Source organism: Toxoplasma gondii, chromosome IX (genome assembly GCF_000006565.2).
Source record: "Toxoplasma gondii ME49 chromosome IX, whole genome shotgun sequence".
NCBI classification, from domain to species: Eukaryota; Apicomplexa; class Conoidasida; order Eucoccidiorida; family Sarcocystidae; genus Toxoplasma; species Toxoplasma gondii.
Window position 1 is genome coordinate 3,378,969 of NC_031477.1, and position 19,455 is coordinate 3,398,423.

Below are 19,455 nucleotides of genomic sequence, written 5' to 3' on the forward strand. Positions count from 1 at the left end.
AATGGTGCCGGGGAAAGGGAGCGAGAGTGCAGCAAGAAGCAGGATTTGTTCGCCTGTTCAACGACGGGGAGACGACGGGCACTGCGTTGGCCGTCTTCACGTTCTGCCTCCTTCTGGGGAGAGTTTCTTCCAAGCCATCGGCAGTTTTTCCCTTGAGGACCAAGTGCTTGCCAATGCTCACAGAATCGAAGCATAAACAGGAGACTTCTAAAAATCAACCTGCCTAAACGAGGACCTTTCAGGTGTGAAATCGGCATTCGAATAAACAACTGAAGAACACTATCTCCATCAAAAGAGGAGAAATGCATACTTTTCTTTCTAGCATCGCCGTGTTTACCAGAGTGCAGCCTTCACAGTACGCGAGTTTGTACGGCTCCAGGAATTGTCTGTTAGGCCGTGCAGCCGATGGCGCCCAGGTGGTAGACAGAAATGAGTCATCAAAATTGCGGTGCACCAGCACAGAGCCCCAACGTTAAAAGCATGGAACGAATATACGGAATTGTAGGGGAGGAGACCGCCCTCCACAAGACTCCCCATACTGTTCTGCGCGAACTGACGGAATCTACAAAGTCAAAAAGCGGATATCGCTTGTAGAGGGGGGAGCTTACAGTCCCTTCAGTACTTCATTTTCCTCGCAGGCGGGTGAGAGCCAGTCTATGAGGCGCGGCGTTGTAGCTTTTCTTCGTTCTTTTATATGATGCTAGAACGCAACCGTCGGGCAATGACGCATTTGCGCCGTACCACAAGACAGCAAATACGGTGCGCTGATTAAGACGGTGCGTTGGACAACCGATCGCCAGATCTGCAGGGCTTTCACGAAGAACTCATTGGTACCCGATACGGTTGCATCCCAACACCGCTTGGTATTCACACAGGGAGCCTACCGATGTCAGCTCGGATGAGAGTGGAATGTGAGGATGATGTGATCTCCACGCAGACAGCCTTATCTTGGATCCCACCCAATGCTACTCAGAGTCCCCCGTCGTACACGTAACGGAACCATGATTGAGTCCTGAAAGAATAAATGCCTTCGTAGGAAAATATGCCTGCTGCAGTGGTTGGCGACAGTTATGCAGGACATTAACGCAACAATTTTATAACCCATCATATTCCAAAAACTGTCCGCACCGTACTACCTCAACTTTGACACTCGCGAAATCTGCAATCAGGTATCCAAAGGAGTGAGAAATACATTCCGTATCAGCTTTGGCTCCGGATCGCGTTTCGCACGAATAGTATGGCATGAAACTAAACGGTCGTATCATTAGTCCGAAGCGGTTGCTATGAAGACTAAGCAGAGCTGCACTTTTCTGTTCCGCGCAACCGGCGTCCGTTCTCCGGTTGTACTGGACGCCCGGCACTAGCTTTGAGACAGCCGTAATCACTTTTTCGTGCCACAGCCCACCGCCTTCAGTTGCTGTCACGCTTGTCAAAGCCGTGGTGCGAGTGCTACCTAGATCCGACGCACCCTCCTAGCACTCTTAGCAGCAGGAACTACCTGGAAATGCCACTCCGTGTCATTCCTTGGTGGCAACCTTTCATTCGTGTGTACGCTCATGCTACAGTCAGCAAGCGAACTAACGCTCTCAATCCGGGTGCCACAGTGTAACCACTTTGACACCGATACATTTTTCAGCCCCGCGGCACCACGGACCGCCTGCTAATGAACCTCGGCATTCAGCAGACTTCGGTTACAGAAAACACCTAGAAGTATCGCGGCGAGTGACACCAGGTCGTTCGAAGGAATGTAAACGAGCATCGAGTGCGGCTGCTCGAAATGTGTGCTTACAGAATTTCCCAGGTCTTTCTCTACGAAATTATCTGCGTTGATTTATGGACACCTAGTGGGTAATCTGCACTTGGCGAGGCAGCTTGCTGACGCGTCAGAGTACTAAACCCGTCCGTTAGAGTAAAAAAAAAAGGGACATTAACGAACTCGACTCGAAACAGCAATGTTGAGACCCTAATCAATTGCAGGGTAACGATCAAAAAATGCCATGAGTGCGTTTTAAACGTTGATGTTTTTGCAGCCGTTTCGCAATCATCCTCGAATCCCAAGCAAAATTGCGCTTACGCGCCGTCCTGGACGGACATGTAGTGAGCCAGCTCAACAAGGCGGTTGGAGTATCCCCACTCGTTGTCGTACCAAGACACGAGCTTAACGAAGGTGTCGTTAAGCATGATGCCGGCGTTGATGTCAAACACGGAGGAGAACTTGCAGTGGACGAAGTCAGAGGAGACGACCTCTTCGTCGGTGTAGCTGATGATTCCCTTCATGGGGCCGGAGGTGGCAGCCTCCTTCACAGCTGCCACGATGTCCTCGTACTTCGCGGGCTTGGCCAGCTTGCAGGTCAGATCAACCACAGACACGTCGGGGACGGGCACACGGAAAGCCATACCGGTCAGCTTGCCGTTCAGGGAAGGAATAATCTTGCCCACAGCCTTGGCGGCACCAGTGGAGGCAGGGATGATGTTGACGCCTGCCGACCGGCCAGCGCGCCAATCTTTGCCACCCTTGGAGGGTCCATCAACCGTCAGCTGGTTCGCCGTCATCGCATGGACGGTGGTCATGAGACCCTCAACGATGCCGAACTTATCGTGGACAATTTTGGCGAGAGGAGCCAAGCAGTTGGTCGTGCAAGAGGCGTTCGACACAATGACATCGCTGGACTTGTACTGGTCATTGTTGACACCCATGACGAACATCGGGGTGTCGTCCTTGGGGGGGGCGGACATGATGACCTTCTTCGCGCCGTTGGTCAAGTGAGCCTGAGCCTTCTCTTTGGTGAGGAAAATACCGGTGGACTCGCAGATGTAGTGGACGCCAGCCTGGCCCCAAGGGATGGCAGTTGGCTCCTTCTCGTTGAAGACAGTCACGGCCTTTCCGCCGACAATGAGCTTGCCGTCCTTGTGGCTGACTTCGCCGGGGTAGTGGCCGTGGACCGAGTCGTATCTCAGAAGGTACACCATGTAGTCCAGGGACATGAACGGGTCGTTGATCGCCAAAACCTCCTGAATTCGTGCAAGGCATTGCAGCACATCACACGCCACACAAAAATTAAACAAACTCCCGTGCTGGCGAAGAGCCGCCCGTTTCAAAGTGGGATATTTGCTTCCAGTCTGAAACAGCCCTGCCGTCCATGCGTTGCCCAAACACAAAACGCGCTAGCAAGTTGAACTGGAGCTACTCAGTCGGTCAACTGACCACCAATGTTCGTTCCCACGTGTGCAATACTAGGCAAGAGCCCATTGCTCGTGCCTCCTACAAACACCGACTAGGAACGTGGAAATGTGCAATTCTGTGTCGCGTTCGGCGTGCTTAACATGAATGACACGCGGTGGGGTATCACGCTCTGCCACGGTTGTGTCAAAACGAACACGTTGAGTCGACCGGCAGCCTTGCACCAACGGAAATCAACAGGCCACACTTAGTCGGAAACCTACCACGTCGCCGCGTTCCATCGCAGCACGGAACACCAGACGGCCAATACGGCCAAAACCGTTAATACCCAGCTTGCACACCATCTTGGCAAAGTGTCTGACAGAAAAAGAGCGCAGATCGAGAAATTGTTTTTTCGAATTGACAGAATGATTGACTATACCAACTCCCACCTCTTCGTCCATGCGCGCACCCGCACTACGTCACGCAGCGCTGATGCGATCCCCGGCCGAGAGACGCACACCCAACGCCCCTCCCTACCTGCAGTCCGGGGTCGTGTAACTGCGTCCCGCAATCTTTTTGGTTCGCAGACGCGCCCTCGGCCAAAGAAGCGAAGGAGCCAAGTCGGGGAAGGGTGGAGGTGCGGGACGCGCCGTGTATTGGAGCAGATTCCGTTCCACTGGCCCACAACAGGCGGATGGGTGGTGGCGATGCTCGTGCGCTTCCGCAGACTTCCACAGTACCGGCGCAATAGCGACCCTTAGATCCTTCACTCGCGTGAGCAGCGAAACAGTACCAGCATCGGGTTGCCACGCGGAATCAGCTTCAGGTTGCATGCTCGTCGACTGTTCGCAAAAAAAAGTCGGATCGCTGCGCTGCAGTAGGGCAGTCACACACGCTAAGAACACATGTCTTGAGGCTGTTTTCTGTGGAAAGTAAAAGCAACTGTCACGGACTGTCGTTAGCAAGGCCATTTACAGGGGTGACAGTGTTTCCTCGACCAGTTTGCCACCTGTCTTTTATTGCCTCGGCTGTCTGCAGTGTTAGTGAATGACGGAGGGGGAGGGCGTTCACCCGCCAGAACAATACGTTACCCGTGTCCTCTGCTTCCTACCTGCACTTTGCCATGAAGAGAAAATTCTAAAGTGATCATGGCATCGCACACAGCCGCTTCCAGCAGCTTCGCTCCTAGTGTCCGTCTCCACGGTGACTCTCGCGAAGATACCTCTCGGTTAGAACGCCAGCAGGAGGCTTGGCTGTACCGCGCGTTCACCCGCGCTCTTCTCCACAGCTTCTGGAGCTCGTCGAATTCGACGCTTCAGCGTACTATTCGTTGTCGCATAAAAAGCAAAAATAAATTCCGGGAAAAATGTGAAGCTCTGGGACAATGCCTTGTGCGCGTAGGCGGCGCAGCCGCCGCGGCTGCACTGAAGCCTCTGGAACATCCGGACTTGCTGGCTGCTGTCGTTCACGTCGGAACTCACGAGTTTTTCCACAGATTTATGTTCGACGGTGTCGACAGTGATCCGTTGTATCGCCCCCCAGACGGAGACCTGAGACGCATGTACCCTGCCATCCAGCCGAAACACGGACCTTGGCGTTTGTTCGCAGTGCCGTATGTGTCTCTCCGCGATTCCATGAACGGCGACGCCACTGTTCACATTTGTCTCGACAACCTGGAAAAAGAGCTTCCAGAATCGGAGACGGAATGGGGAAAGAGCATCATGCAGCAGGGTGATGCAGCGGACGAGGTCTACCGTTCACGGTATGCAGAGGAAAACGGAGCCGTCCCATATTCAGAGCTGTCTCTTGGTCAGCTTCAGGAGTTGGTCGCCCATGGCCAATTCTTCCTGTCAGCAGTCGAGCAGCAGCTGAGGGATTTCTGGACTTGCGCGTCCCATATCAAACTGATACTGCAGCAGCATGCTCGGAAAGGTGTACACGTCTCAGGAACGGGTAAGGCAGGAGCCGTTCTGAACGAAGCAGAACAAGCCGGGGTAGCTGGCGAGTGGGAGCCGAACGCACATGTGTCTGACGTCGACTGTTCGTCCGGTGTTCTTCGGAGTCTGCCTTCCGTCAACAATCGGGGTCTGACACCCGAAGCCGTTCTGGGTCTTCGTTGCTGGAACGGACAGACGGAACGCTCTGGTTGCCAGGATGCTGAAACAGGAGCCGCGCGCAGCGCTTCAGAAGGTTTGAAAGCCCGTGACTCACACACAGGACCGGCAGGTGACGGTGAAGTGACCCTTTCCTCCGGAAATGAACGGAGTTTCATCTCACAGACTCTTCCAACGAGTGAGAATCTTCCTTCCTCTGTGCGGCATGTGCAGTCGCACTCGTGCAGACATGAGGTTAGCCATTCTTCCGGTGTTCCTGGTCACCAGCGGGAATCTGCTGAGCGTGAACTTCCACCAACGTCGCCTCCGTTCAGTCCGCAGCGCCTGAGACACCGACCGGTTGTTTCCCTGGCGGAACTCGGAGATTTGTCGGTCTTAGAGCGGCGAAGTAGGGATCAAAAGAGCCAGAGAGACAGACAGTGGCACAGCAAGGCACCAATGTCTGGGGAGCTCGTCGGTGGGGACGACACTGGCGACGTGTCGCTGAAACTAGGGACCGAGCCTTCAGTGTTGTCTGTGGACTCAAGCTCGGACACTGCGGAGAAGCCAGAACTCAAAAAGAAGTCACAGCCAGCAGACGAGAATGGTCCGGAGACAGATGAGGTTGCAACTGAGGCGAGTAGCGACGAATGGGCAGTCATCGCAGGAGGCAAAGAACTGGAAGAAATATGTGATGCAGTCTATTCAGAGTCATTGAGGCTGCAGGAACTGGTTTCATTTTATGAAGACTTCGCCGCAGAATGCTTGCAACGTCAGGGTTTCGAACTCGGAGCTGCGCGTTTCCGAGAAAACGAATTGTGACCGCGCTAAAGGGAAAACGTGCTTTCTTCATGGGTTTTCAAACACTGTGGAAAGCGTGATCGTGGGTCAAATCTGTGGAGAGCTAGTCCATTCCTTTCCTTGTCAATGTTCTGTACAACCACTTCAGGTCAAGCGACTTTCAGAGGATGTTCTCGACACACATAGTGCGCTAATAGTGTCACAGCCGTCATCAACCAATCAGCGACCAACATATCTCGTAGCGTATTGAGACGGTCGGGGCGTCTCACATAGTCCAGCCGTTGAGAGGGACGCTTTCAACGGCACATGCTTCATATCGTAGTACCGCAATGGCGTGTTTTCCCTGTTCGTAGATTGAAGGAGTTCACAATAGCGAAGAGGATCTCGTATCAATGGGATTCCGACCGTTTGAACCGCCTGCCAGAGAGAGATTTTTTTTCTTCTAGCACCTTTTAAACACATACCCGATCGTTGATAGGAAAACATCGCAATGACGTCCCGTACGTGGTACAGACACTGCAGAGTCGCGACCTATGAGCAGACGTGTCCGAGCACGTCTGTTATTAGAGAAGTAGGACGCCAGACTCGAAATGTGGCTGTATTTATATGAAAGTTCCTTAGTAGAATGCAAGGCAAATGACATATCCTGAGTGCTAACGGACTCAGTTCATTGAGTTACCCAGGAGTCGATATACTATGTCACAAATGAAAGGCTGGTTTGCATCCTTCAGATTCGTGAATACCCTCGTACCCTTTGGGGACGCTCTGCTCCCTGAGATATGTGACGATCCCGTTTCTGATTGTTTGGAAACAACAGTCTACATCTACAGTTCTCTGCGGAACTGAACAACTCCTTTTCTAGAAGTAGTGTCATGAATGTTGAAATTCAAGTATTGTGGTGGCAGACGATGCAGCGAGCTTTTAAGGTTGACAGATGAAAGGGTGGAATAAGAGGATACACTAACTCAAGGGACAAGGAACCTGCTGATTGAGTTGCAATAAGAGGCGTAGTTTCGGGAAAAGGTTGTACAGGAAGCTCTACACGCAGGGTAAATCGGATTTACCGGGACTCATTGACCAGTGGACCATCGTAGCACGGTCAAAGATGACAGCTGACGCAAGAGGGATAATGGGGCTTCAGTGGAATACATACGCGCAGGAGCGACATTGGGGCTTGTTTCACGTTGCCGAAGTACCATTAATCTGTCATAAAACAAGAGGCGAACGAATGTAAACAGTCTTCCTCAAGGGATTCAGGGGCCTTTTTGCATGGGTCACTCTTTCGCTCTTTCCTAGTCCCTCCCACGAGACAAGTCTCACCAAGCACTCTCCAACAGACAACATATTTCTGGTGTTGTCTCGAGCGCGAGAGAACAAGAGACATCGGTCTGAAAAAACTACCGAATACATATACTTTGGACCCAAATGGTCGTCCACTTGAAAAGGAGGACAACTTGAGCGACATCAAACTCTGTCACATGATGCGATCAATTTGTACGACGAAGATCCCTGTTTTCTTGGGCATGCGGCCACATATGCAACGCTCTTGTATCGCTCGAAGCGTTTAGTTATACGTCAGTAGCACTCTGTGAATTTGCTAGCGTTCAACACCTGAATAGAGAAGTAGCAGCAGCATGGGAATTTAGGTTGTTGCATTTCAGGCGTGTTACGTTTCCTCTTGCGTTGATCATAATAACAGTCCGTAGTCGAGCAGAGCGCTGGTATGTCCGTTTACGTTGGTTCATACGCAGCATCCGGGGGGTTCTGGTGTACGTCTATATGCGTGTATATGTGTATAGATTGGCACATCCGAAGGATGCTATTCCTGTAGAGTCGTTGTGATGCTTAACCAATCGCGTAGGTCCCTGCTTTTTGGGTCAATACCGCATATTGCTCTTCCTGGTTTACGCAATGCCATCCGTTGGAAACGATCAATACCGCAAGCACGCTCTGTCTTCGCGATATATCCGTGAGCTGCATGTTGCCTAAAGCGTGTGACTATCACGGTACAGACGAAAAGGGGAAAATCAACAGAGTAGAATGCAGCACAGATGAGTTCCCATGTTCGGGAACTCCAGAGGCACCGAGCGCATCCGTACTTCAAGAGATGCTATTCGAGCACTATGGTGTAAGTAAAAACGCTGGTATCTGCGATGGGGTTTCCAGACCAACCATGTCGCTTCATCGGACGAGTCCAAAGGATTTGTATCACGCACAGTCTCGTAAGACATTCGCGATCAGCAAGCTTCTATTGAAGACTCAACACCCCTGGGCGGCCCGCAATCCCTTCGGTGGCCGTACGCGAAACCAGCCGGCATTTCCTGTGATCCGTAAGTTGGCAAGTCCGACGGCGTTCCGAAACTCGTGTCTTTTTGTGGGGAGCTCAAGTACAGTACATCACTGGGGAAACTGTTAGGGCAGAAAACAAATGCCAGGCAAACGGCGTAGCGGCTAGCGCCTTACTTTCCCAGAGCTATTAATCAACGAGGCTGCGAGTTTGTTGCTCACCGGATTGCCAGAGTCCCTGCCTTACTGGGGCTGAACGGCGACTTCAGTCCGGGGTACGAGGGGCAGTTCCCAATTATTCCTGCTTTTGACTTCTTCCGTGACGCTCAACAGTCTCCTATCACATCTCGACCAGAGCGACTGCTAGTATGAAGACGAAGAGAAAAAAACGATTCCGTAGCGCAACGAACGAAAGCCAGATCCACAAGGTGAGAAAGCACCCGTCAACCATTCTTCTCCTTCCCCCGCCAGTAGGCACAGAATGTTACGAAAGACATCTGTGAGCTGTTTTGTGTGCACCTGCAAAGACACACATCTCTATGCGTGGAAAGATGTACACATGCCACGATTGTGAAAAACCAGGTGTGTGGAATCCTTTTTTCTACGGTTTCTCCTTTTTTGCGGAGCTCGACGAATCCCTCGTCGAAAATAATCCCTTGCATTTTCCACATTCGATGCGACGGGCGCTGGCCGTAATAGTTCGGCACAGGAGCTTGCGTGTGTAGTTTCGGGATGGTGAGATGGCTACCCAGCTGAACAGTGGTTGCTCAACACAAAAGAGCGGTTAGTTCTCATACCGGCACATCAGTGGTTCAGAAAACCACAAATCGGCAATCGACAGCCAGAGGTTGCTGCCGTTACCGAGGGGGGTGGAGGGTGGGGGTTTCCTGGTTTGCAGGACCACCGTCCGACTCCTCCACACTCTTGCAGGACTGGAGGGGGGAACCCAGATCGTTTTCTCATTTCGTGAGGCCTTCGCCCGAGGTCCTGTGAGACACGCGACTTCCTTTTCTCCTAATAACACACAGAACGCAAGGAGACTGTTAGGTTTACCAGATCTTGGACCCCTCCTTCATCGTCAGTTACACTGTCCTTGTTCCCTGGTGAGTGCTTTCTTCAGCCGACCCCCGTCGCACATTTTACAGTGGCTGCCTTGGGTCTCGCCAGCTAGATAGAAGTGTCCGTGTGTGGCGTGATGGTTTCTGCGACGCGCTTCGTTTCTTCGTTCTCGCAGTTTTCTAAAGAGTTTGCAAAAATCTGTGCACACCCCGTCCTGGAGGCGGCGATTCCCGGTACCTGCAAATCAAGACTGGGTTTTTCACCTGCTTTTCGTAGCTAGCTGAGCGCCTATCTGAATGAAAGACCACAGTGCGTCGGGGGCGTGGTGAACTGGAGGAACTGGCTACCCTGGAAAAGAAGTTGGATACTGGGGGGTCGGCACAACGAACGCATCTTCTTTTCTTCTTCAGATTCCCTTCTGGGCGCACGAGTGAAAACAAAGACAGGGAACTCTTTTGAAATCGGGGGGCTGAGTTGTCGGCTTTTTGTCGCTCTTTCGCCTCTTCACCGGACCACCCTCCACCGTGCACATAGTTTCACTTTGTGTCCTCACCGACAGGTCGCGTGCCACTGGGGGGAGTGGAGGCTCGAGTGTCGATCGACACTCGCGCGAGAAGAAAATGTGTTTTCGGAACAAGCTCGCCACCGGTTCGTGTTCTGTGTTTCACTTCTGAACCTTGTCAAAACTTGTTTGTTGTGCCGTCCCACGCACACGCCACCCTGTTCTTCCCGCACGGTGGCCGAGTGTCTGGACAGGCGTCTTGTCAAAAGCTGTTCATGAAGAACTCAACAAGGGAAAAACCTTTTTTTTCTCTTCGCCAATCGAACGCGTTTGGGAGTCTTTTCTCCGAATGAGTTCAACCGAGTGAAGCTAGTGCCGCGGACTGTCCACCGGGGTGTGTTTCGCGAGAGTGTGTGTAGCAGGGAAGCCGCCTTTTGGCGGCGCTTCGGTCTTGTGTAACTTTTTCGCTGTCATTTTCACCGGCACATATTTGCCGGGTACCAAGAAGCTTCGATTTTTTTATGACATCGGTCTGCTTCACTTGTCACGCGAGCTGTTTGCATCGGCCGTAACTCGCGGACGCGTAGCGTCCTTCGTTGTAGACCCCTTTCTCCCCTTCTCTCTACCTTACCTTCGCGCCACTTCTCGTGTTCCCCCTCCCAGATTTCTCTCTGCCTCGGTGGGCTCTCTGGTTGTCAGTCGTGTGTCCTTCGATGTCTTCGCCCCCTTCTCCGTTCCTCCTATCCAGCACACCTGGTGACGCCTCTCAAGTCTGAGCGGCGTGGCAGCGACCAACAACGACAGACACATGTCCTCGGCCATTCCTGTGCCCTGCCCTATCTGCTATGCTAGATGGCGTGGCCGCCGACCCCGACAGCTTCGCCGTCTGCGAAGCAGACGCCTCTTGCCTCTCTGCTGCCGCTGCACCAGTTCTTTCCGTCCTCGCCGGGGTGCTCTCCGACCTCCCGTCACTTCGACGTCTCTCCACAGGCTCTCGGCTTTGGAATTTCTGAAAGCACCAGCCCCACGACGGGAACCAACGCTCTGCGCGCAGCGTTGGCGGGCATGCCCGCCACGTCTTCGCAGGCGGCCCGAGGGATGTCGCTGCCGACCTCGTCCGGAGGAGGTGTCTTCGGACTCAGCGCCGGCCATGCTCTCTCCTCGACGCCCGATTCGCCCCGGTTTTCTCCCGTCAGACGAACAGCCAGCCCGTCCGCGGCGCTGCTGTCCAAGGTGCTCGTGGGGGGCGCAGGGTCACCGAGTGGGCACGTGACGCCGTCCTCGTCCCTCCAGCTCACCACCTCCCCGACTGGAGACCCGTTCCCGCTCTTCGCCACGACTTCTACCTCGTCGGATTCGGACACAGCCCCCTTTGGAGGTGCAGGACACGGCGCAGAGGGCTCTGCCGCGGGCTCTGAGACTCCCACGCTGCTTCTCCCTCTCACCCGGCGACGGAGCGACCGAGAGCCCGCTCTGCTCTTCAGCACCTCTGTCTCGGCGTCCTCGACATCAGACGCAGCCACAATGTCTCCGACAGGAGAACGACCCTCAGGGGTCGAAAGAGGAGACGCAGGTGCAGACGCGACTCCGATGGGCGCTGCCGCCGCAGCGCTCAACCAGTGTGGACTGGACTTCAGTCCCCGCCTTCTCAACACCCCCCGGTCTGGCCACCTTTTTTCTCGGGTCTTCTCCCCCACGGGTCGCGCGGGCTCAACCGCGCTTCTCACGGATGGGGGTAGCCACCCCGCGCTCCTGGTCCAGCAAAATCCGTTGCAACCGTTGTCCAAGGGAGACGAAGCGGCCACGCTGTTGACGGGCGCCTTGTCTTCAGGAGCGAAGGACTCTCGACAACGAGGTGGCGCCTCGCCTCCTGAGGACTCCCTGCCTGAACCGTTCGCGTCAGAAAACGACAACTGCCTCCAGAAAGCAGCCGCGGGCCCCCCCGGCGCGAGTATTACTCGAACGATGAGTGGAGCCCGAAGTGTCTCCTCGCCGGCGTCACGCCAGGGTTCTGCCTCGCGGCCGCGGGGCGCGAGCTCGGGCTCCAGTGTCCGCCGGACCCCGCCGCCGTCGCTCCTGGACCCTTCCTTTCTGTTCCACCCAGCTCAGGGCATGGACAGCAGCAGCTGCTCGCGCAGCCCGGCTTTGTTTCTGTTCGACGACGCAGCTTTTGGGATGGGAGGCAATGGGTTGGGCCCCGGCTGTGGGTCTCTGGAGAGTGTCGGACCGAGCGGAGCCGTTTTGGGAGCAGGGACGCGGGGGTCTTCTGGCGGTGGGGGTGGTGGATCCTTTGACGCCTTCGGGGGCACGCCCTTCTCGCCGTCGTGCTTCTCTCTTCCTTCATTGTTTGGGGTCGGAACTGCGAATGCACCCTTCTTCTCTCCGTCGAATGCAGCGGCCTCTCCCGCCGGCGCCTCAGCCCTGGCGGCCGCGACGCAGAGACTCCTGTGCCACACAGGCGGCGGGGCCTCTCCGGGCTCTCCTCTTCACTTGCCGCTTCTCTCTCAGCGACAGCAGCTTCTTCTGCACCAAAGCAGCCACCCGCGCCGCAACAGCTTCCCGTCTCCGACCTCCGGAGGCGGCCGAGGCCCCTCCACCCCGACGGGCGCTGACCCGCTGTTTGGCGTCTTCTCAGTCTCGACAGCTAGCCAGCACGACAGCGGAGACACACCCCGCGCCCGGAGAAGTGGCGACTGCGGCGGGTCAGACCCGCGGGAAGCCCGCGCAGACAGAGCACTGCCTGCCGTCCAGACTCCCCAGGGCTCCCTCCCGTTTCCTTCTCTTCTCGAGCTCGACGCCGGGAAGGATAGAGGCAGCGGGATGTCGGGCGCTGACCCCTCTCTGTTTTATTCTTCACACCTGTTTCTCCAGAACGGCGGGACCCGAACGCTGTCGTCTCCGCGGCAAGGGTCCGCCGTCCTCCGCTCTGCGGCCTGCGGCGGCGCACAGACCGCCACCGACCGCGCCGCGGCGGGCGGAGACACCGCGGGCCTGCCCTTCTCCGGGAGCGTGGCTTCCCAGGAGGGCGAGGACCAAGAGCGAGAGGCCGCGACGCTTCTGGAGGGTTCCCAGGGCACCCGGGAGGGACTGGCGAAAGAGGAACGACCCCACCTCGGCCCCGGCCACTCAAGTGTGTCTCACAGAGCGTCCTTTCTGCCTTCCGTCCTCCACACTCCGTCCTTCCTCCCCTTTCCGGAATGGCAAGATAGGAGCAACTTCGCGGCTTTGATGCAGCCAGGCCAACGCCCCGAGACGCTCCCAGGCGCCTCCGAGCCAGACTGGTCCAAACCGACAGTCTCCACCGTGGCGTCGACGGCCGAAGAGAGGACGGAGGGGGACAGTGCGGTTCAAGGCGGTGACGGGGGCCTTGTCGGATCGCAAGACAAGCCTCACGTTGCCCAAGGCGAACTCACAACGCGAGCAGGAGCGTTGGAGACACAACCCGAGACCGAGGGCGGGAACTTACAGAAGGCATACGGCGTCTCGCCTTCCCCCTTGGGGACGCCTTCCTCTCTGGGGCTCTTTGGGCGTGAGGCCGGTGAGGGAAAGGAAACGCCGTCGTCGCGTGCGTCGGCCGAAAACCGTTCACATCCAGCGACAGGTCAGCCGAAGAACGCGAAGCCGTACCCTGCAGCCGGTGCCTTGCAGGCTGGGTCCCAGCCTGGGGCTGCGGGTCCAGTCTCTCCGACCAAGGCCGAGACCGAGGGGTCGCCCTCGGGGACCAAGGCCTCAAAGAGTGGCGCCTCCGGCTTTCTAGCCGCTTTTGAAGATGCCGCCTTCCAACAGCCGTCCGAGGAGTTTATCGGGTACTGCGTGCAGAAGCACCAGGCGCGTTACCCGACGCCTCAGAACCTTCCAGGGATTCAGATGGAGCAACAACAGAGACGCTGGTGCGCCTCCGTCTACTACCGCGGCTGCCAACACAAGCGGCGCTTCAGCATGGGTCGCTGGGGCCCTCTGGGCGCGTTCTACGCGGCGATTGAGTGGCGTCAGTCCCATTACTCACGCCTGAACTCGTTGAAGGGAATCCGGTCGCCAGGCAATTCCGAGGGCGCCCCCGGCAGCGATCACAAGAAACGCAGAAGAAGAAGCAGCTCCGGCAGCTGCAGCAGCCGCAGCCACCCGGCGCTGGCCCGTGGCTCTGTCGGGCCTCCGGGCCCGGGGAGCCTCGCTGAGTCGGCGCCAAGCGAAGGTCCTGAGGGGACTGAGACCGCCCCAGGTTCGGGCCTTCCGGGGATGGCGGGAGGCGTAAAGAAGGAAGAAGCTGGATGTGTCAGCGAGGCGACTGGAGCAGGCGCGGCAGCTGCAACTGGACTGTATCCCGCGCCGCGCCAGACGTCGGGCGGAGACGGGGAGCCCGTTGGCTTCTACCGAAGGGGCTCTGGAGGCGAGGGAGTCTCGGTGGGCGAGAAGGCGGGTGCACCAGCGCTCGTGGCGATCCAAGGGAAAGAGGAAGAAAGTGAACAGCTGCATGGACTGCCGGAGGCGGTCGCCGAGGCAAACACGCAGAGATTCGGGGATGAGAACGCGAGGGACCCGCAACAACCGTTTGTGGGGCGGCTCGAGTCTGCAGATGGCACGGGCACGACTGCATGCGACAGAACTGGATACCCGTTCTTCAGCGGGTTCCAGGTGCCTTCTGGCGAGGAAATCGACGAGAACGCGGTGTCGGAGATCGGAGGCAAGGAAGGCCTTGATGTCGAGCGGAAGCGGAGAAGAGAAAACGAATTTGATAGCCGGTCTCTCCTGGGCATGAGTAGTGTGCCGACTGCAGACGGCGCCTTTGGGTGCTTTCAACAGAACGGGGCCCCGGGTTTCGGGTCGTCGCTGATCAGAGGTGAAGAGGATAGACCGGACGGAACCGGAAACGTCCACTCCTCTCACTCGACGCCGGGAACATGTCCCTCGTTCAACTCTCCCCAAGTGCCCCACACCCAGAGCTTGTCTCAAGGAAGTGTGCCAGAGGGGAGCTCGCCGCAGCTCCCGCCACCGTTCTTGAGCTGGAACGAGGACCGGCCTGCGAGCGGACGAGACGCGACGACCACTGTCTGTTCCTTCAGTGGCTCTTTTCTGCCAACGGGAGCAGATTCGCACTTCCACGATCCGCGAGAACTCGGAAAAGACGTGGGCGCTTCCCTGCCTTCGCAGCTGCACGTGTCCACGAACCATGCGTTCAACCCCGGAGCCGTGGCGCCCTACAACACGTCAGGTCTCCCTGGGTTTCCAGGTACCCTTTCGGCGACGCCTTGCCGCCAGGGCGCGGGATTCGTGTCTGGTGGAGTTGGGGTGTACGGACAGGAGACACCGCCAGGCCTAGGCATGGGCTTCATGCAGCCGCAGAACGGACCTTTCGACATGCAGCACCTCCACTCGCTACCTTCTCACCAGATGTACGGTCACTTGCCGCATCTCTCAGGGAGCTTGGGCGCCATGGGGCAAAACGGCATGCGTCCCCCGGGGGCGTCAAACGCCTCCGGCGTTCCTCTCGCTTCTTCTCTCGCTGCCTATCCCACAGGCGTGGTTTCGCATTCCGGGCAGCTCGCCATTGGCCAACCCCCGCTGTCCCCGTCTCAGCCCCTGCCATCTGGGGGGGGCCTGTCTTCGTCGCATCTCTTGCCGTCGCCCCACATGTACGGATCGTGGATGCAGAGCGCGAACAGCCAGACGCTGAATCCTCCGAATTTCTTGCTGGGCGCCTCAGGGGCTCCGACTCAGACCTCTCCTATGTCCTCGACGAGGTTCCCGCCTTGCCAGTCGACGGTCTCGCCTTCACTGGCTCCAGCCGACGCCCACGGTCTCACCGCACCCCCGTTCGGAGCCTCTGTCCCCACGGGGCCTGTGCAGAGCGCGCGGGCGAAGGGTGGCCGGAAGGAGGGGCCTGGGCTTGCATGCGCGGGGGGTACAGATATGAGGAAGAGCACCTCCCGAGAGAAGCAAGCCGGCTCAGGTCCCGCTAGAAGTCGTCGCACAAAGGGAGCCGCGAGCGCCTCGAACGGAGGCAGTCTCTTCCCGGTGTCTCCCTACGCGGCACCCGTCGACCCCACTGGCCCGGCTTCTTCGTTCTCGCCCCCCTTCAGGCCCCTCTCGAACTCAGGGTCCCCGCCACTCGCCCCGGCGAATAGCGACGGCGCCGCGCCGGTTGAGTGGCACGAGGGCTTCCGACGCCCCTTCGGCACCGAGGGGAGGCAACAGCTCCTCCGACACCTCCGACAAGTCTACAACGCAGACAGCGCGTACTGGGGAGAGCGGCTTCGACACGCAAACATCGCGTTCAGTCGCATTGCGTACGCGACCGTCGCGGAACTCTGGAAGATCGCACACGTCATGGACTGCTTCCCCATCGCGCTCGCCTTCTCGAATCGACACTCCGCCACCGCCTCGACGGGCGTCGAAGACGGAGGGGCCTTGACGGGGGCACCCGGCACGGGGGCAGTGGGCCTCCCGGGGGCCGCCGCGGTGGGCCGGCGCGCGTGCGGAGCCAAGGGCGAGAAGGCCAAGGGGTCCAGGCGAGGCAACTCCGGGAACGCCGGCGCAACTGCGAGTAGCAAAACCCCACAACTGAAGCAGACAAGCGCCCTCGCTGGGGGCCTCAGCTCGAGCGGGGCACACTTGGGTGTGATATCGGCTCCTCAGGAGGGCAGTGGAAACTTGCAGACGTCTCTGTTGTTTTCCGAGTCTGCTTTCCCAGAGGGGGGAGGCAGTCCGGTTCAGTCCTGTGTCGACGTGCAGGATCCGAGTGGGGTAGGAACCGGCGCCGCTGCCCCGGAGACACCTGGAGACGGCACAGGGCCCGAGGGGACTGGAGGCCTGCAGGGGTCGCGCGCGTGGGACCCGGTGACTGAGGACTTTTCGGGTGCTTTCGAGCATGCAGGTGTCTCGGGACGGTGTTTAGCCGGCATGCCGGAGGTCTCTCTCGGGGCGCGAACTGTGGGGTGCGGCCGGGGCCCGAGCGAGCAAGGCCCAGTATCTCCTGGACAAGAAGACGACGCGTCGGCGTCTCTCGGGCCTCATTCCAGAGAAAGCGAGAAATACTTCTCGGGGGACCAGCCCCTCTGCGTCCACACTTCTGATGAAGCTGTCCACTCGACGGAGGGACTCATCCTGAAGGCTGGGGGTGAGGAGTGGAGGTCGCGGTGTCTCGAGGCCCCTGGGGACAAGGCGTCTGGGAGTCAGATGTGCGCGGGTCTCGGAGGCACCCAGGCGGAAGGGACAGACTCGGAAGACTGCATGCTCGGGATGGGGAAGGCGGGGAAGGTCGCGGAATACCCTGTGAAGGAGGAGACCGGAGTTCAAGGCGACCAAGAGACAGAGAGCGTTAAACCGACTGCGGCCAAACCGAGATCCATGGGAACCAGCGGGAAGAGAAAAGAGGAAGGGGCCAGACAGCCCTCGCTCGTAGCTTGTGCACGCACGTTCGTTGCGGCCGACGGGGCAGAAGAAGGTGACATCGATGACGCTTCGGGAGACCGAGTTCTGTCCCTGCCGCGGGTGTGCACGGGGAAGAAGAAACGCGAAGCCAAGGCAAAGAAGGGGAAGGAAGAAGGCAACGCCGCTGTGGTCACAAGGAGGAAAGAAGAGGCACGAGCCGAGGGACATCGCGAAGGGGAGACATCCGCAGAGGTAGCCAAGACTCTTTCAGAGTTCGCCTTTGTCTCAGAAGATGTTCAGACGCTTCCGTCAGTAGAAGGGGCAACTCAGTAAGGAGGCACCTTTCTTTTGCGAAAAACAGGTGTCGACTCACACTTACTGGTGTCGCTTGGGATACACAGTGTAGGGCTTGGCCTTCAGAAGCCGCAGCTGCGTTCGGGCGGTTGTCCTTGCCTCGATGGAGGAGGTTGCACATGCATTGCATCTGCATGCGCCTGTCTCTTAATGGTGGGAAGTCCGGGGGGAATGGCAAACGTCGCGTGTAGAGTCGCGGTGACAATCGGAAGAAAGGAATAGAGAAGAAGCAGGAGAGGGATCAGACTGGCGTGCGGAAAGCACGACTCTGCGTTGTTTACCATTTTTTGACTGTGAGAAGCGTTGGTCCTTGTGAAATAGGGTTTCCAGAACGGCAGGGGAAACACTGATCTTTTTTCTCGAACTCCCATCCGTACACCAGAACGTAGACGCTCATGCGCTCAGGCCCGTTTTATTGCCAGGCAAATGGATGGCGCTTCGTCGCGATTCACCATTGTCGACTTTTCTTCCTCAACAATTATCACGTCACCACTCAAGCAGTGTCTCTGTGTATCCATATGCATGTGCATGCACCGATTCTAGGTTGCACGTGTCCACGTACGTACAGGTGTCATGAAACAGGGATCACTTGTGTGCGGCGTATTGGCGATTTTGGAATGAGCTGACGCCTCTTATTCTTTTCTAGCTGCGTGCTCTCACGGAGTCGTGAAAAAAGAGGAGGGCACGTGGATGGATTTGCCCGATCTGTAGATGGTTTACATGGCCTTCGCTGGGGAGACTCTGTTCGTGTTGCCTGTGTGTGGCGCAGGCCGCAGGCAAGAAGGGATGAAACTGTCGCGCACACACAGAGCGAAGCGCGTGTTTGTGGTGTGTGCGTGGTGCTCGATTTGTCTTCCCTTGTTGTTTTGGAGAGTTTCTTTGCGAGTTTCGTCTATCTGAGAGCCGTTTTCTTCCTGTTGTCAAAAAGGCGTGTTTTTTCGTGCGTGTGTTTTTTCTCGGTTTCGAGATGCATGGATGCTTCTGCGGTGCAGCCACACCTTGTCACTCGACACGTTAAGATTGTAGACCAGGTGGCGCAGAACTCCGAAAGCGCACCGTTCCTTAGTAGCTCATTTCGGGTGTACGTACACTCGCGCGCGTTCGGATTCTTTCGAATCATCAGGCGGCACCTTCCCTCCGGTATTCGCATCCTCCAGTGTCGATTCCACAATGCAGGCTCTATTATTCTGCAGGGAGAACGCTTCTGTTGGTACGTTGTGTCGGTTTGATGTTGTTTGTGCGACTTAACGGCCGTGGAGGAGTCGCGGCAAGGCGATTGAAAAGCCGAAAAAAGTGCAGCGTGAAAGGGCCGTTTCTCCTTTTTGTGTCAACTGCCAAACTTTCCTCGCGGCTCTCTGGTCTCTCTATGGTGCGTTGGTTCTTTTTGGGATTTTTAGTAAACCGATATCTATGTGACTGCTGGAAAAAACAGGGCAAGACAAAGGTTCTCCCCGCTGTTCAGGTGTCCCGTCCTCCCTTGTACATGGTGAGGGGTATTCAAATGTATATCTTCTTTTAAAATTGGCATCCGCGTCCGTCACGCTGTTTTTCTTGTCAGCACAGATCGAAGCTCTGTTGACGCACCAAAGGAGGCTGTCTCCGCAAAAGGACCGCGGGAACTTCTTGCGCAAGTCAAACCGTCGACCGTAACGGCTACTCCATGACACGCGAACACGCGCCTGACATTTTGTGGACTCCACGGTGCGTGGCACTCAAAAGTGAATGCGTTTCAGCGAGACGAAGAAACCTTGTGAAGGAAGATTCACCAGAACTGACCCTTCCGCAGAGGGTCGTCACCTGGCGCGCGAGAAAATCCGCAGATACCCCGT

At 56.9% G+C, this 19,455-nt stretch overlaps 4 protein-coding genes across 4 annotated transcripts; 3 read left to right on the top strand and 1 right to left on the bottom strand.

Annotated features, from left to right (window-relative positions):
- Positions 1 to 304: 304 nt before the first annotated feature.
- On the bottom strand, positions 305 to 4,134 carry GAPDH1 (glyceraldehyde-3-phosphate dehydrogenase GAPDH1; the record flags this gene model as incomplete). Its single annotated transcript, XM_018782090.1, has 3 exons — positions 305 to 3,012; positions 3,445 to 3,538; positions 3,701 to 4,134. The coding sequence occupies 3 exons, from the start codon at positions 4,132 to 4,134 to the stop codon at positions 2,071 to 2,073; spliced, it is 1,470 nt and encodes a 489-aa protein (XP_018636414.1). The 3' UTR covers positions 305 to 2,070.
- On the top strand, positions 4,015 to 7,280 carry TGME49_289700 (hypothetical protein). Its single transcript, XM_002368354.2, has one exon. It carries the CDS (start codon positions 4,312 to 4,314, stop codon positions 6,076 to 6,078), a length of 1,767 nt encoding a protein of 588 aa, XP_002368395.1. The 5' UTR covers positions 4,015 to 4,311; the 3' UTR covers positions 6,079 to 7,280.
- A 3,476-nt stretch (positions 7,281 to 10,756) lies between these two features.
- Positions 10,757 to 17,605, top strand: AP2IX5 (AP2 domain transcription factor AP2IX-5; the record flags this gene model as incomplete). Its single annotated transcript, XM_002368355.1, has 1 exon — positions 10,757 to 17,605. The coding sequence occupies one exon, from the start codon at positions 10,757 to 10,759 to the stop codon at positions 17,603 to 17,605; it is 6,849 nt and encodes a 2,282-aa protein (XP_002368396.1).
- Positions 17,606 to 17,629: 24 nt separating this feature from the next.
- On the top strand, positions 17,630 to 19,356 carry TGME49_289720 (hypothetical protein). Its single transcript, XM_018782091.1, has 3 exons — positions 17,630 to 18,995; positions 19,059 to 19,112; positions 19,185 to 19,356. The coding sequence occupies exon 1, from the start codon at positions 18,598 to 18,600 to the stop codon at positions 18,853 to 18,855; it is 258 nt and encodes an 85-aa protein (XP_018636415.1). The 5' UTR covers positions 17,630 to 18,597; the 3' UTR covers positions 18,856 to 18,995; positions 19,059 to 19,112; positions 19,185 to 19,356.
- Positions 19,357 to 19,455: the final 99 nt, after the last annotated feature.